The sequence below is a fragment of the Pongo pygmaeus genome, chromosome 1 (genome assembly GCF_028885625.2).
Source record: "Pongo pygmaeus isolate AG05252 chromosome 1, NHGRI_mPonPyg2-v2.0_pri, whole genome shotgun sequence".
Lineage (NCBI taxonomy): Eukaryota > Metazoa > Chordata > Mammalia > Primates > Hominidae > Pongo > Pongo pygmaeus.
The window spans coordinates 177,319,737-177,337,031 of NC_072373.2; the positions used below are offsets into that span (position 1 = coordinate 177,319,737).

Consider the following 17,295-nt stretch of genomic DNA (forward strand, 5'->3'; position numbering starts at 1 on the left):
GCACCTTGCAGGCTGGATGGGGCCTGCCCCTCTCTGCCTGTGGCTGGGCGCAGAGCAGGCGTCTGTGAGCATTTGCTGATGCCCAGCCTGTAGGGTGGGAGGCTGGCGGTTATTGGTCTCTCCCTTTGTTTATTGGTCCTCTTTTTACAGATGAGGAAATGGGGCTCAAAAAGGTGCCATGACTTTTCCAGAGTCACTGGTAGGTAGGTAGTGGAGACAGGATTCATCCTAGTCCTGTCTGACTCCAAGGACGATGCCCTTTGCCCTGCGGTGCCACCCCCTAGCCACGGCAGTGCCACATCCTAGCCACAGCAGTGCAGCTGACCTTGCTTCTCAGACCTAGGCTCCCTCTCCAGGGAAGCACTGCAGACCCAGCGGCACAGCCACCTTCCACTCCCTTTCCCCGGGTCGCCTCCAGGTCACCCCTGCTCCTCTCCTTTGTGCATTCGCTCCCTCACCAGTGCCAGTTCTGTGCCAGGCCCTGGACCAGGGGACTCAGAGCCAGCCCTTGCCCTGGAGGAATGGTCAGACCCATGAGCAGACAGGGACAACGTGGGGGCCTGGGGCTGCGATGGGGAAGCTGGGGCTGCCGGTAATAGCAGGAAGCCACTGCCCTTCTAAAGGAGGGGAAGATGAGGAGGCAGGGAGGGCAGGCCTGGGGGCGACAGCTGTGCGAAGGTCCTGAGCTGCAGGGAACCGTGTCAGGGGAGAAGGCATAGCACAATCAGTGTGACACAGCAGAAGGGGTGAGAGGTGGGCAGAAACCCCTGCTGGAGAATTCAGGTGGGGACGGGCCTCAAAGGGCGCCGTGAACCAGGCCAAAAGCTAAGTTTTATCCTAAAAGCCACAGAAAATGGGTTTTATACAGAGAAGCGGCATGATCCAATTCAGAAGGTTCACTCTGACCAGGGGTCAGAGTTGCAGGGGAGGTAGGCGGGGAAGGCAGAGCCAGGGACAGGGCCAAGTGGTGGCCCTGGGGATGGGGAAAGGGGCAGATGGCAGGGCTGCTCAGGAGGGATCCTTAGCAGGAGGCGGGTGAGTAGGAGGTGAGGTGTGCTGATCACCCAGCATGAAGGTTTCGGGCCCACGCATCCAAGTGGATGGTGGTATGGTCACCAAGCGATGGATGGTCCGGAGCAGGTGCAGGCATCCTGGGGTAGGTGTACACTGACGGTTGGCCAGTGGATGAGATCTCATGGGGGAGTCTAAGCTGGAGACGGAGGTTTGGAAATCACCAGGGAGAGGTATTAGGTGCTACCCTAGTGGTAGAGGGGCTCTTGCAGGACAGGTGGTGAGAGAGCAGGGATTGGGATGGAGCCTGGGAAGCCCCACCCAGGAATGCTCTGCTGGGCTCCACAGTCTACCCAACTAAACCCGCTCAGGGAACACCTTCTAGTACCTCTCACTTCCTGGTCAATTTCAGATCTAAGAAGTCTAAGCCTAACATTAAAACTCCAAACTCATGCAGTTTAAACTAACCCTGTCTTAGCCTTTTGGATCTGACTCACACTGGGAAAGCTGCAGTGGGAAGAGGGTGGTGGTGAGTTTGTTTCTCTTTCCTGCTCTGCCTGCTCCCTGGTGAGAGGTGAGGGAGTGGGCTAGGAAGGGCTGCCCAGACTGGGAGTGGGGTGAGCTGGAGCAGGTGCTCCCTGGTTGTGTCTCTCCAGGACTACTTCTATGGGTTCTCTGGAGCCTCTCCTCTCTCTCTCATCTCTCACCTGCTGTCCCCTGGACTCAGGCAATTTATTCCATCTGGCTTCTTACAACATCTCCTAGACCAGGGCTCTGGTTGACTCCTCTGCTTCAGTCACCTCACCCCTCTGGGTGACCCTGTTGGGTCATATCTGGCCCATGGGAAGCATACATATCCCTATTGGAAGTGCTGGCCTTTCCCAGGGCCTTTGGACATGAGTCAGGCACCAGCCCCTACATTCCTCAAATTCTAAGAGACTCAAGCCAAGGTCTCTGAATAGTTCTCTTGGCTTAAGGTTGTAGAGAAGCATTCCTTTCCTCCCCCGTGGGGATAGATGCCCATACACAGGCTCCCACCCGCTCTCTAAAGAAACTCTTGTTCCCTGTATCAGCTAGTTACTGCTGCATAACAAACCAACTCAACATTTATCAGCTTAAAACAGCCACAAGTCTATAGGTCAGCTGGAAAGTTCTGCTGGTTTGGATTGAGCTCACTCACGTGTCTGCAGGCAGCTGGTGGCTCAACTGGGGAACAGTTGGTCTAGGGGAGTCTGACTGAGATGATTCAGCTATACTCTGTGATCTTTGTACTCCAGCAGGCCAGCCTAGATTTGTTTCATGGTGGTGAGCAGATTCCAGGAGAGAGCTAGCCCAGGCATTTTTTTTTAAAAACAAAGATGGAGGAGCAAGAGAGGAAATCAAAACATGCAAATGTTTCTCAAGCCACTGCTTTCAGCAAGTCCACTAATATCCTCTTGGCCAAAGCAAGTCAGATGGCCAAGCCCAGACTCAAGGTGGGAAGGGACCACCGTGTTATGAGGGAGATGGAGTCTACAAACCGAGGCCATCGATGCAATCAGTCTACCACTCCCTTCATTTCTCCAGGAAGATCTTAAGCTTCTCTTTTACCCTTTAGAGTGTGTGATGAACTAAGGATCATAAAATACTTGCCATGCTGTTCCTATCGTGTGGCTGTCACCTATAGGGTCTGGAGCCAGAAAGAGATCCAGGCAGGGTCTGTTCTGTGTATGCTTACTTGGCTGGCGAGACTTCATCCAATACCAGGGCTTTGAACACTTTCTGGACTCTGGCACTTCCGAATTTAGTCTCCAGCCTGGAAACCTCTCACCTGAGTTCCAGATTCTCACATAAAGTGTCTAGAGGCATCTCAAAATTAACAGGCCCAAGCTCAACTCTTGATTTCTCCATAAATCTGCCCTTTTCTCGCCCTGCCCATCTTGGTCTGACATCTCTCATTCTCTCATACCCTCATACCCGGCAGCCAGTTCCTCAGCAAATTCTGTGAGCTGTACCTTGAAAACCAAATCCCAAGCCATGGCCCTTCCACCTCCCCTGCCACTCCCGCCATTGCCACCCCCTCCGGTGTCTGGCCTGGCCTCCGCTTCCTCTCTGCTTCCTGTCCTCTGTTCTCAGCACTGCAGCCAGAGGCATCCTTTTCAAAACCTGCTCTCAACCCAGCACATGGCAACAAAATCGTAGCCTGCACTGCGGCTTACAGGCACTTGCTGACACACATCAGACTCTGACCTCCGCCCTGACTCTTCCCTTCCCTGCCCTGGCTCCAGCTCCACCCGCCTCGTTGTCCTTCCTGTCTGGGTGTCATTGCCTCCTCTCTGGGTGGCCCTCCCTGCAGAAAGCATGCAGCTCCTTCCCTCACTCCATTTACATCTTTCCTGGGTGTCGCCTCTCCTGAGACCTCCCAAGCTCTGTCTCTCTGTTGTCTTCTCTTGAGTCACTTTTCCTCATAGCCTTTCTTACTACCCAACATGATCACATCTATGTGTTTCTTTTCCTCCCACATCCACTGGAATGTAATATGCCCCGTGAAGCCTGGCTCTTCAACCTCTGTTCCCTGCTGTATCCTGGAGCCTAGGACAGCACCTGGCACCGAGTGGGTGCGCAGAGTTTGCTGAATGCACACGTGGGGTTCAAGGTCATCAGTGGCGTTGGGGTCTGACCCCCAGGAGGAGCTGGAATGGTCCAGGGAGAATGTGCCCAGCAAGCAGGTGCAGAGGCCTAGGACAGGCCTTGGCTCACGGCCGCACTGCGGGCTTTGCACAGCAAACAGAGCAGGGGCAAGCAGACAGGCAGGAGGAGAACTAGGAGAGTGGATATCCTAAAGACGAGGAAAGAGGAACTTCAAGAAACCTCATTTGTAAGATCTGTTATTTCTAGGATCTGGTAACTGTGATTCATGGTTTCTTGGGTCTTACCATTCAGAAAGGCTTCTCCACATGGTGGAAGGAGGTGTCGGTGCTGCCTGCTTCACCACTGCCTGCCCCGACTCAGGGGCTGCGGGGCTCCAGATCAGACACACGTGCCACAGTCAAATGTTCCAGAGTGTTTCCTGCTCTTGGGTTGCTTTTCACGTGGTGAAAATTGATCCTGCTGCTTAGAACCGCACCCCCCACGCCCCAGCCCTACCCCACCCGCTCTGGACCCTGAGGCAAGTTGTTCTGCAAAGCTGGGTGTTGGGCCTCACTCTCACCATTTCTTGGTCAGAGAGCGGGGCTGCAGGGAGAGAACACAGGTGTCCTGGGACACGAAACCAGAACCTAGGAGACCTGTGGCCTCATCTCCACTCTGACAATAATAAGTCACTGTGTGACCCTGGGCAGGCCAGTTCCCCTCTCCAGGCCTCAGTTTCCCCAGTGATTTTCCAGATCCCGTCTAGCTCTGTGGTTCTGAAACACAAAGGCCTATGAGCCAGTGAGGAGGCGCAGGGCATGAACCGAAGCTTCTGGTGGCAGGTTCTGGGAGATGAGGTTGGGAGGGCTGGGCAGAGCCCAACCTTGAAGACAGGAAGCCCAGGTTGAGGGGCTGGCTGTTAGGCTTTGGGAATGGGAAGCTGGTGGGTTTGGGAAGGATGGATTAGAGCAGGGTGGAGTGGACAGAAGGTGGGCAGAGGCATGGATGGGGTGCCCGGGGAGGGGCACAGTCACTTCCTTTCCATTCAGCTCCCCTGTATTCAGCTGCTGCTCTGGGTGAAGACATTGTGCTTGGAGCTGGGGAGCAAGTACAAATGTCCCTCACGCCCCCACCCCAGGGCTGCACACCATCTTAGGACAGATGGACAAGTGGGTGCACTGACGGCCACTCCTGATGCTCTGAGAGGCTGTGAAGGAGATGGGGACACTGGCAGTGAGGGACCAGGGGCCTCCTGACCCTTGCCCTGGCCCAGAACAGGTGCCTACCAGATGCTGAAGACTGAACAAAAACACGGATGACCAGGAAGAGAACTGACAACCAGGGCAAGTGGGACAAATGAAGTGGGAGCCCACTGCGTGGGGACATAAGGTACACCACAGGGACAAAGATCTGCATCCTTGTCTCAAAGATGACTCCAGAGGAACACAACAGGCCATGTCCCTGGATGACCCGCCAAGACAGGAATTCATTTTCCAGGGCTCCGGGCGGTGAGGGGGCGCTCCAGAAGGCTGGCGCCTGCTCACAGTGCAGCGCGCAAAACAGAAACCCAAGCAGAGCACTAATCAGGTCTGGCCCCTTCTCTTTTTTTTTCCAATCTTATTAAAACACCACAGAGATTAAGTAATGACTGGGCTCTATTTATAGCTCCCAGCTACCCTCTCAGGGATTGGAAGAAGCTTCCAGGAGCTGTGCTTGGGAGGGAACAGTTCCCAACTTTAGGGCTTGGTTTGGGGACATGTTATTAGGGGTGGGTTTGGAAGCATCTCGGTGAGAATTTGCAAGTAGCAGGTGAAGAGGGGAGCTGAGAGGTGGACTCTGGCTTTGCCTGGAAAATGTGCAGGGAGGCACAGGGCAGAGTGTGTGGGTATTTGATAGGCATGGCTATTAATGTCCCCAGGCACGTTCTGTGTTTTATGTAGCCGCCATCAGGAGCACGGACCTCATGGGACAAGCAGAAAAGTCTTCCCGCGAAGGCTCAAAGCCAAAAGAAAATGTACATTTCCCCATTTAATAATCAAAGGTATAATTCTTGATTAAAATCTGCAGGATAAATTCATTGGTTATTAGTATGAACACACACGAGTCAGGACTTGCTTTTGGCTGCCAGATCAGCAGAGGCTTAAGTAAGGTAAGGTTTGCATTTGCTCCTGAAGAGCAGTCCAGAAGTGGGAGATGGGCAGCTGGCAGTCACCAGGGTCCCAGGCCCCGCCCTCCTGTGCGCTGTGCCGTGCTTAGCACCTGGCTTTCATCTGAGTCTCATGGTCCATGAAGGTTGCTCAAGCTCTAGCTATTATCTCCATGTTCCAGGCAGAAAGAAGAAAGTTGGGGGAATGGACCAAAGGGTCCTGGCTTAATGGGCACGCCCTTAAGAGTTTTCCGGGAATCACCACCCAACGACTTCCACTCACCTCTCGATGGCCACTCCATTAGCAAGAGAATCAGGGCTTGATGGCAGGTCCCATTTGGTCTCCACAACATAACAGGACTTCTATTAAGGAAGGACGGGAGAATGGAGACTGCGTAGGCAACTAGCTGTCCCTGCCAGAGCCCACATTTAAAATGATTGTAATTGTAAAGGAAGTTGTAAAGAAATGTCTATACAGATATAAGTTGCATTTGGCTTCTTATGGCCTTCCAAATGTTCTCCATGTGTGTGTGAGCTGAGTCTTGAAAGAGGGGAAGAGGGTTACCGAGGACAAGAGTGAGAGGGAGGCGACCCAGGTGGAGGTGGTGTGAGTGTGGGGCGGCAGGTTGGAGGAAGAGCAGGCACGCAACGGAAACCTCTTAGCATATGCTAACCTCAGAGTTGGCATTTCTCACAGGACACACGCCTAGAATGGGACTGTGAAGACAAAGATATAAATGCTTTTAGAGAAAGGTTGCTGCTGGGACCATGTGAGGGTGCCCATCTCACCAAACCTCCCACACTGTGCACTGTCATTTGAAAAATACTTTGTCAGTTTGACAGGTGGAAATATCGTGAATTTGTTGATGAAACTAAACATTTTAAAAAGCATTTTTGGCCATTGACTTTTCTTCTTTTGTAACACAAATTGCCTGGTCGTATCTTTCCATCGTTTTCCTGTCGGGTTTTTGTGGTCTACTGGTTTATGCAGCAAATATTTACCGAGTGCTTGGTATGTGCTGGGCACTCTTCCCGGGGCTGGAGACACAGCAGTGAACAAACACAGAGCTTCCGCCCTCCAGGGAGCTGATATTCTGATGAGAGGAGATAGTGAAGGTAGAAACCAGGCCAAGATTTGTAAAAGCTCTTAGTAGATTTAGGATGGTAGTGCTTGGTCACGCAGTCTCTCCAGCTCATCACTTGCTTTGTGGTTTTATTTGTATTGCAATCTGTCTTAGAGAGCTTCTCAAGCATTCAGCTTTCCATTTTAGCATAGTTTTAGGTTTACGGAAAAGTTGTAGACAGTACAGAGAGATCCCACACACCCTTCACCCGGCCTCCCCTGATGTTAGCGGCTTACATAACTAGGATACGTTAGTCAAAACTGAGAAATTAAATTGGTACAACACTATTAACTAAGTTATGGATCTCGTTTTGATTACATCAGTTTTTCCACGAATGTCCTTTTTCTCTGTTGCAGGATCCAATCCAGGATGCTATGTTGCGCTTAGGGATTTCTTTATTTTCATGTAGTAAAATCTATTGATTTATTGCTCATTTTGTTCTTAGAGAGTCATTTCCTATACTGAGACATGATGAGACCTTAACCTATATTTCGTCTAGCTTTTTATGGTTTGTCTTTTTTTTTTTTAGACAGAGTCTCACTCTGTCCCCAGGCTGGAGTGCAGTGGCACGATCTCAGCTCACTGCAACCTCCGCCTCCCGGGTTCAAGCAATTCTCCAGCCTCAGCCTCCTGAGTAGCTGGGACTACAGGCGAGCACCACCACACTCAGCTAATTTTTGTATTTTTTAGAAGAGACGGGATTTCGCCATGTTGGCCAGGCTGGTCTCAAACTCCTGACCTCAGGTGATTTGCCCGCCTCAGCCTCCCAAAGTGCTGGGATTACAGGCATGAACCACTGTGCCCAGCTGGTTTCATTTTTCAAAGAATTATTTCTTTCTTTAAACCTTTTGGAATTTATTTTGGTGTAAGGATCTAACATCTATTTTTCCAAACAGTTGGTCAGCTGCACAGTATTCTATAATGAATCCTTAGTTTCCTCACTGATTTGTGAAACAACTTTTATCAAGTACGAAACACTTAGAGGTGCTAGGTTCTGTTTCTGGGCTACAGCTTACCTGGACTTTTCCATTGACTGCTGTATCACAGTTTGACAGTTACTTTTTTTTTTTTTTGAGACAGTGTCTTGCTCTGTCACCCAGGCTGGAGTGCAATGGCGCGATCTCGGCTCACTGCAAGTTCCGCCTCCCAGGTTCACGCCATTCTCCTGCCTCAGCCTCCCAAGTAGCTGGGACTACAGGCACCCGCCACAGTGCCCAGCTAATTTTTTGTATTTTTAGTAGAGACGGGGTTTTCACCGTGGACTTGATCTCCTGACCTCGTGATCCTCCCGCCTCGGCCTCCCAAAGTGCTGGGATTACAGGCGTGAGCCACCATTTTTTATCTGGTAGGAAAGACTCCTCCACCTTTAGCTTTGTAATAAAATATGTTACTAAGAATAATAAGCCCACCTATGTGCAAGGTCCCGTGTTGGGCCCCACAGATGGGACATGAACAACCAAGTCCCACCTGCAAGGCGGCCACTATATGGGGGAGGCAGACAGGTGAGCCAGTGACCGCACGGTGGTGTGGCGGAGCAGCAGTGACCCACACACAGAAGGGCCATAGGGTCTCGTGGGGCAGTCAGGGAGGGCTGGACAGAGGAAAAGTTGCTTGATCTGTGGTAGATTTGAGGAGTTCACCAGACGGAGAGGCAGGCAGGGCATTCCGGGCAGAGGGAACAGTGTAGACAAATGCCTGGCTCTGGAAAGTACGTGGCACAGTCTGGGGGCAGCAGGTGCTGGCGGTGTGGAGTGTCTGTGATGTGGGGGGTGAGACTGCAGAGGAGGCTGGCCTGAGGAAGGCCCGACCACCAAAGGAGATGTCCAGATGACCCCAAGGCCACAACCCCCAGGGCCCTCCTGTCCTGGGCTCTGGAATTTTTCAATTGCTGATTCTTTTCCCAGGAACATGTTCCCAGCCAACCTAGTAGAAGCCACATTCAAACAGGTGAGTGAGTCTCTGGGCGGTGGAGGGGAGGGAAGGAGCAGCAGGCAGGAGGTCAGGCAGCAGGGCTGGTGGCATGGCTGGGAAGTGACAGGTGTGCTGGCCAGTCACGCTGTCTCCTGGAGGTGGGATGCTAGAGGGGAGGGTATGCTGGGGAACCTAGATCCTTAGAGCCCCCCATGGCCACATCCCTGTCCTGGGTTCCAGTTTTCATGATGAAAAAGTGTGGGGGTGGAAAGAAGCCTTCACTGAGTGCCTGCTCTGCTTCCACATACACCATCTCACCCATCCTCACAGTAACTCGGCGCTGAGGTAGGACGAGCCCCACTTCCTGATGAGGAAACTGAGGCTCCGAGGAGTCAATGATTTGCCCGAGGTTATACCACTAGTAAATGACAAAGCCAGTAGGTAAACCCAGGCCTATCTTCCTAGCCTGTTTTCTCTTTCTTTTTAAAGTAATCATTTTTCCCCCAACAAGAATAATAATGATGTTCACTGTAGAAAATTAGGAAAATACTAAACAATATAAAGTAGAAAATAGAAATCATCTCTAGTTCTAGTACATAGTCCCTGGTAGCAGAAGGTATATTTCTAGTCTTTTTTCCTCTACATATTTTTAAACAATATTATAATCATAGTGCATATACAGTTTTCATCTTGCTTTTTTTCACTTCTATTATATCCTGAGCATTTTCCCCGGTTATGAAATATTTCTTAAAAGTACAATGTGTAGTGGTACTACAATGGCCTGTGATAAGGCTGGGTTGTAATTTATTTCCCACTCCCCCTTTCAGTGTTCCCTTGGGTTGTTTTCAAAGCTTTTCCTTTGTCGAAATTGTGATGAATGTCCTTGTGCATCAGCTTTGCCTGCCCTTTGAATAATTTCCAATTCTTTTTCCCTTTCTAAACTGTCAGCTGGTTGGTTGACTTAATCCAGCAAGGGTTTCCTGAATCCCTTTCCTCGGCTGGACCCTGTGTTGAGCCTGGGGACACAAAGGAAGTGGCTGAGGTATAGAGAGGAGGCTTCTGAATAGGGAGCTGTGAAAGCTTTGGCAAATCGCCGCGTCTCTCCTGACATCTATGAAATAAGCCAGATTGTGAAGGGGACGGAATGCTAGGCTAGGAAGTTTCTATTGTGATTGGGAATCATTGAGGGTATGAGAGATAAAGAGAAAGAATGTTGCTCTACTCTAACTATCTGGAATGCCCTTTTTCTTTTGGCAAACTCCTACCCATCCTTCAGGACTCAAGTCAAATGTCCCCTTCTTTGTGAAACTGTCTAACTCTTTCAGCCAATTAGTCACTCCCTCCCCAAGGCAGAAATCATGTCAGGTTCATTTGTGTATCTCCAGCAACCAGCACAGAGTGTTCAACATGATGATGATGATGATGATGATGATGATGATGATGATGGTAGCAGTAATGCTTCCATGGGGCTTAACATGTGCCAGGAACTGCTGTAAGCACTTTATATACATCGTCTCATTTCATTTCATGAGGTAGATGCTATCACGATCCCATTTTACAGAGGAGGAAAAGGCAGCAGAGACTTCAGGTCTCATATGTTTCCTGAGCAGTTGGCCTTATCGATGCAGTGATGTTTGAGGGGAGAGGAGGCTCCCTTGTTGGGCTCCCAGTACCTGAGGGATGATGGGGTGAGACCCATGAATGCTCTGGGGGCAGAGAGGGAAAGGTACGTGGCTCATGAGGGTCATTTTTTCGTGCATGGGCTTCATCTCATCAACAAGGCTTGGGGCAGGCTATGCTTCTTCAAAGAGAAGGTCCAAGTTTCCACCTGGTGGGCAGCAGGGCCAGCGAGCCACCCAGTGGATGGATCCTGGATGATTGGGAGGGGACAGATGGGTGGATGAAGGGTTACTTGGGTGGATAAGGGGCTGGGCAGGTGGTTAAGAGGGACCCAGATGGGGTGATGAGGTATAGAAGGAAGAAGAAGAATGAAGGCAGGAGGCAGCATGGCTGGGTGGTGTGGTGGTAGAGGAAGGAGTTGCAGCTTTCTTTGAGTAAAATATCGATAGCTGTCTCTGCTCTGCCTGCCTCACAGGGTTGCTGTCAATCAAATAGGATAGGAATGGATACAAATGTGCCTTCAAGATGCTATTATTGTTGTCGTTAATATTAATAACAACCCTTGGCCCTGACTTCTCTCTGGGTGGGGTGTCACCCACCAGTACCGCACCAAGACCACCCCAGTTGTCAAGTCCCCCAAGGTGGCACCAGAGGAGGCCCCTCCTCGGCGGATCCTCATCTACGGGGTCCAGGAGGAGAATGGCTCCCATGTGCAGAACTTCGCCCTGGACCTGACCCCGCCGCCCGAGGTCGTTTACAAGTCAGAGCCGGGCACCAGCGATGGCATGAACGTGCTGGGCATCGTCTTCTTCTCTGCCACCATGGGTATGTGCTGCCCACCTGCCCAGCAGTGCCGTGGAGCCGGGCCCCCAGCCCCTCCCAGCAGCCTGCTCCTCCACCTCTTACTGAGGTCTGGGGAGAATGCTGGAGAGGTTTACTGTGAAAAACTGGAAATATTTACCACCCCTGTTTATTTAAATCCCTCGCCTCCCCACCCCACCCCAGGGGCTTCTCCTTGGCACCTCCCCCTCAGGCCTGTCTGGGCCATTTCTTAGGCCCACAGCTGGCATCCCTGCCACACCCTTCCCTTTGCTGCCCTCCTCTGGGATGCCAGGCCCCTCACCTATGCAAGCTCCTTGGAGGCCCGCACCTTGGTTTTTAAATTTTGTGTTATTTTTCTTAAAGAGGGGTCCCAAATTATGCAAGCTTCAGACCCCACAAAGCCTGTGGAGATGTCCTGCCTGCCATCCCTGACTCCTCCACTGGGTTTTCTTGTCAAGGAAAAGACCTCGCCGTCCTCGTCATGCAAAAACTCTGGGGCTGACTTTCTACCTTGTCCTCTGCCTTGGCCCCCAGCTTTGCATCCTGTCAGGTCTGCCCCCAAAGTCCCTTCCAAGCCACGCGTTTCCCTCTACCCCACGTCACTGCCCGGGTCAAGGCCGTGTGGTCTCTTGCCTGGTTCCTGTGAAAGCTGCCTAGAAAACTTCCAGGGCTGTCCCTGCTGGTGTGTCCAGCTCCGGAGGTCACAAGTCTGACTGTGCTCTGCCCGTTGCCCCTGGAAAGGGGCGGAACCCCTAGTGCCGGCTGAAGAGCCCTGTGAGACTAGCCCGTGTGCTCCTCTCTGCACAACCCTCAGCCCGGCTGCTCTTGCCAGTCCCCCTCCACATTTGTCATCTTCAGGGTGCTCCTCACAAGCGCCATGCCCTCAGGAGAGTCCTCCCCAGACTAGGCCAAGTGCCCCGGGCTACACTGCCTGGTTACTCTGTGAGCACTAGACTCGATTGCAAGGATATCATTGCTTGCTGTCTGCACAGCCACGACCAGCCCCACACAGGCAGATGGGCTTGTCTCCATCCACCCCAGAGCCCACCACTGCCGTGGATACAGCTGGCACTCAGCAGACCTGGTAGGGAGACGGGTGGACGGCTGGGTGACAATGGGTAATGGAGCTCTTCTCATCTGGGCCAAAACGCCAGGCGTGCAGAGGGGCCAGGGCCTTGGTGACCCAAGTGTGTGAAACAACAATGTCTGAAAGTGCCTCTCGGCACATCTGATAAGCAGTCCCCACTCAGACTTTGTCAGGGCTGGGAACATAAGAAAAGGGCATCTACTGGCAGAGCAAAAGAACCAGAGACCCTTGGACTCAACTCACTGAGCGTTCGCTGCGCATGTGTAACTATCCATGCATCCGTGAACATTTGTGTGAGTGTACTGAGGTGGGGCGTATGAGGGTACCGAGGCAGGGCGTGTGAGTGTACTGAGGTGGGACGTGTGAGTGTACCAAGACAAAGAGTGTGAGTGTACCGAGGCGGGTGTGTGAGTGGACTGAGGTGGTGTGTGTGAGTGTACTGAGGCAGTGTGTAAGTGTACTGAGGCAGGGTGTGTGAGTGTACCGAGGCGGTGTGTGTGAGTGTACCAAGACGGGGTGTATGAGTGTACCGACACTGTGTGAGTGTACCAAAGTGGTGTGTGTGAGTGTACTGAGACATGGTTTGTGAGTGTACCGAGATGAGGAGTGTGAGTGTACCGAGGCAAGGTGTGTGAGTGTACTGAGGTGGGGTGTGTGAGTGTACCGAGGAGGTATGAGTGTACCGAGGTAGGGTGCATGAGTGTAACGAGTCAGGGTGAGTGTACTGAGGCAGGGTGTGTGAGTGTACCGAGGCGGTGTGTGTGGGTGTTTCGAGGTGGTGTGAGTGTACTGTTGTGAGGTGTGTGAGTGTCCTGAGGCAGTGTGTGTGAGTGTACCAAGGCGGGGTGTGTGAGTGTAATGAGGCGGGTTGTGTGCGTGTACCGAGGCGGTATGAGTGTACTGAGGTGGGGTGCGTGACTGTAACGAGTCAGGGCGAGTGTACTGAGGCAGGGTGTGTGAGTGTACCGAGGCAGTGTGTGTGGGTGTTTTGAGGTGGTGTGAGTGTACTGTTGTGAGGTGTGTGAGTGTCCTGAGGTGGTGTGTGTGAGTATACCAAGGTGGGGTGTGTGAGTGTAATGAGGCAGTGTGTGAGTGTACCAAGGCAGGGTGTGCAAGTGTACCGAGGTGGGGTGTGAGTGTACCAAGATGGTGTGTGTGGGTATGTGAGTGTACCAAGTCAGTGTGAGAGTACCCAGATGATTTGTGTGAGTGTTCTGAGGCGGGGTGTGTGAGTGTTCTACAGCAGTGTGTGTGAGTGTAATGAGGTGGTGTGTGTGAGTGTACCGAGGTGGTGTGTGTGATTGTACCAAGGTGGGTTGTGTGAATGTACCAAGGTGAGGTGTGTGAGTGGACAAAGGCGAGGTGTCTGAGTGGACTGAGGCAGTGTGTGTGAGTGTACCGAGGCGGTGTTTGTGAGTGGACCAAGGCAGGGTGTGGGAGTGTACTGGTGCAGGGTGTGTGAGTGGACTGAGGTGGGGTGTGTGAATATATCAAAGCAGTCTGAGTGTACCAAGGCAAAGTGTGTGAGTGTACTGAGGCAGGGTGTGGCAGTGTACCGAGGTGATGTGAGTGTACTGAGGCGGGTATGTGAGCGTACTGAAGCAAAGTATGTGAGTATACCAAGGCAGTGTGTGAGTGTGCCGAGACAATGTGTGTGAGTGTACCAAGGTGGTGTGTGTGAGTGTACCGAGGCGGTGTGTGTGAGTGTACAGAGGTAAAGCATGTGAATGTACCAAGGCAAGTCATGTGAGTGTACCAAGGCAAGGTGTGTGAGTGTACCAAGGCGGGTTGTGTGAGTGTACCAAGGCAGTGTGTGTATGTGTACCAAGGCGGCATGTGTGAGTATACCAAGGTCAGGTGTGTGAGTGTACCGTGGTGGTGTGTGTGAGTGTACTGAGGCAGTGTTTGTGAGTGCACCAAGGTGGTGTGTATGAGTGGACCGAGGTAGGAAGTGTGAGTGTACCAAAGCAAGACGTGTGAGTGTACTGAGGCAGGGTGTGTGAGTGTACCGAGGTGGGGAGAGTGAGTGTACCAAGGCGGGGAGTGTGAGTGTACCGAGGTGGGTTGTGTGAGTGTACCAAGGCGGGATGTGTATGTGTACTGAGGCGGTATGTGTGAGTGTACCAAGGTTGGGTGTGCAAGTGTACTGAGGCAGTGTGTGTGAGTGTAGCGAGGCTGGTTGTGTGAATGTACCAAGGTGGGTTTTGTGAGTATACTGAGGTGGGGTGTGTGAATGTACCGATGCGGTGTGTGTGTGGGTGTGTGTGGATGTGTGAGTGTTCCAAGGTGGGGTGTATGAGTGTGCCAAGGTGGTGTATGTGAATGTACCAAGGCAGGGGTGTGTGAGTGTACCGAGGCAGGGTGTGTGTGTATCAAGGTGGTGTGAGTGTACCAAGACAAGGTGTGTGAGTGTACTCAGATGGGGTCTGTGAGTGTACCGAGATGGTGTGAGTATAATGAGGTGGTGTGGTGTGTGAATGTACAGAGGCATGGTTTCTGAGTGTACTGAGTTGGGGTGTGTGAGTGTACCAAGGTAGTGTGAGTGTACTGAGGTGGTGTGTGTGAGTGTACTGAGACAGGGTGTGTGAGTGTACCAAGGTGGGGTAAGTGTACCGAGGAGGTGTGTGTGTACCGAGACAGGGTGTGTGCCAAGGTGAGGTGTGTGAGTGTAACGAGGACGGGTATGAGTGTACCGAGGTGGTGTGTGTGAGTGTACCAAGGTGGTGTGAGTGTACTGAGGCAAGCTGTGTGAGTGTATCAAGGCAGCGTGAGTGTACCGAGGTGGTGTGAGTATATTGATGCAATGGGTATGAGTGTACTGAGGTGGTATGTGTCAGTGTACCGAGGCAAAGTGAGGGTATCGTGGTGGGGTGTGTGAGTGTATCAAGGCGTGGTGTGTGAGTATACCAAGGTGGTGTGAGTGAGTGTACTGAGGCGGTTGAGTGTACTGAGGCGAGGTGTGTGAGTGTACCGAGGCAGGGTGTGTGAGTATACCGAGGCAGGCTGTGTGAGCGTACTGAGGTGGTGTGTGTCAGTGTATCGATGTGGGGTATGTGTGTGTACCAAAGCGGTGTGTGAGGTACCAAGGCAGTGTGAGTGTACCGAGAAGGGGTGTGTGAGTGTACCGAGGCAGAGTGATTATACTGAGGCAGTGTGAGTGTACCAAGGTGGTGTGTGAGTGTACCGAGGCAGTATGTATGAGTGTACCAAGGCAGGTTATGTGAGTCTACCAAGGCGCTGTGAGTGTACTGTGGTGGTGTGAGTGTACTGAGGTAGTATGTGTGAGCCTACCGAGGCAGTATGTGTGCATGTACCAAGGCGGGTTGTGTGAGTGTACAGAGGTGGGCTGTGAGTGTACTGAGGCAGGGTGTGAGTGTTTCGAGGCAGTGTGAGTGTAATGAGACGTGTGTGAGTGCGAGGCAGGGTGAGTGTACCGAGGCGGGGTGCATGAGTGTACCAAGGCAGTGTGAGTGTAATGAGGCAGAATGAGTGTACTAAGGTGGTGTGGGTGTACCGAGGCAGTGTATGTGAGTGTACTAAGGCAGTGTGAGTGTACCAAGGCAGGGTGTGTGAGTGTACCAAGGCAGGGTGTGTGAGTGTACCGAGGCAGGTTGTGTGTACTGAAGAAAGTTGTGTAAGTGTACTGAGGCAACGTGAGTGTATCGAGGCAGTATGTTTGAGTGTACCAAGGCCAGTTATATGAGTGTACTGAGGCGGTATGAGTGTACTGAGGCAGAGTGAGTGTACCGAGGTGGTGTGTGTGAGCGTACTGAGGTGGTATGTGTGAGTGTACTGAGGCAGTGTGTATGTGTGTACTGAGGCGGGCTGTGTGAGTGTGCTGAGGCAGGTGGTGTGAGTGTACTGACGCAAGGTGTATGACTGTTCTGAGGCAGTTCGAGTGTAACAAGGGTGAGGTGTGAATGCATTGAGGCGGGGTGAGTGTACCAAGGCTGGGTGTGTGAGTGTACCGAGGCAGTGTGAGTGTAACAAGGTGGAGTGTATGAGTGTACCAGGGTGGTGTGACCGTATGAGTGTACCAAGGCGGGGTGTGTGAGTGTAACAAGGCAGACTGTGTAAGTGTACCAAGGCAGTGTGAGTGTACTGAGGTGGGGTGTGTGAGTGTAACAAGGCAGTGTGTGAGTGTAATGAGGCAGAGTGTGTGAGTGTACCAAGGCAGTGTGAGTGTACGGAGGTGAGGTGTGTGAGTGTACTGAGGCAGGATGTGTGAGTGTAGCAAGGCAGGTTTTGTGAGTGTATGAGTGGGGTGTGTGTGTGTACCGAGACGGGGTGTGTGAGCCTACCGAGGCGGTGTGAGTGTACCAAGGGAGGGTGAGTATACTGAGGCGGGGCATGTGAGTGTACCGAGATGGGGCGTGTGTGTGTATATTAAGGCAGTGCATGTGAGTGTACAGAGGCGGGGTGTGTGAGTTTACCGAGATGTGGTGTGTGAGTGTACTGAGGTGTGGTGAGTGTACCAAGGCAGGGTGTGTGAGTGTACCAAGGCAAAATGTGTGAGTGTACCGAGGCTGGGTGTGTGAGTGTACTGAGGTGGAGTGTGTGAGTGTATTGAAGCAGGTCATGTGAGTGTACCAAGGCAGGGTGTGTGAGTGTACCGAAGTGGGGTGAGTGCACCAAGATGGGGAGTGTGAGTGTACAAAGGAGGTGTGAGTGTACCAAGACAAGGTGTGTGAGTGTACCAAGACAGGGAGTGTGAGTGTACCGAGGCAGGGTGTGTGAGTGTACTGAGGCGGTGTAAGTGTACTGAGGCAGTGTCAGTGTTCCGAGGCAGTGTGAGTGTACCAAGGCGGTGTGTGTGTGTGTACCGAGGTGAGGTGTGTTCGTGAACTGAGGTGAGGTGTGTGCGTGAACCGAGACAGGTTGTGTGAGTGTACCGAGGAAAATTGTGTGAGTGTACTGAGGCAATGTGAGTGTAACAAAGCGGGGTGTGTGAGTGTATGGAGGTG

At 52.2% G+C, this 17,295-nt stretch overlaps 1 protein-coding gene across 1 annotated transcript in view; it reads left to right on the forward strand.

The window, feature by feature from the left end:
* The window catches only part of SLC1A7 (solute carrier family 1 member 7), a 55,769-nt gene that overhangs the window by 27,689 nt on the left and 10,785 nt on the right, over window positions 1-17,295 (forward strand). The window contains 2 exon segments of the mRNA XM_054487399.2: window positions 8,796-8,838; window positions 11,025-11,247. Of these exon segments, the coding sequence (XP_054343374.1) occupies window positions 8,796-8,838; window positions 11,025-11,247 (266 nt within the window).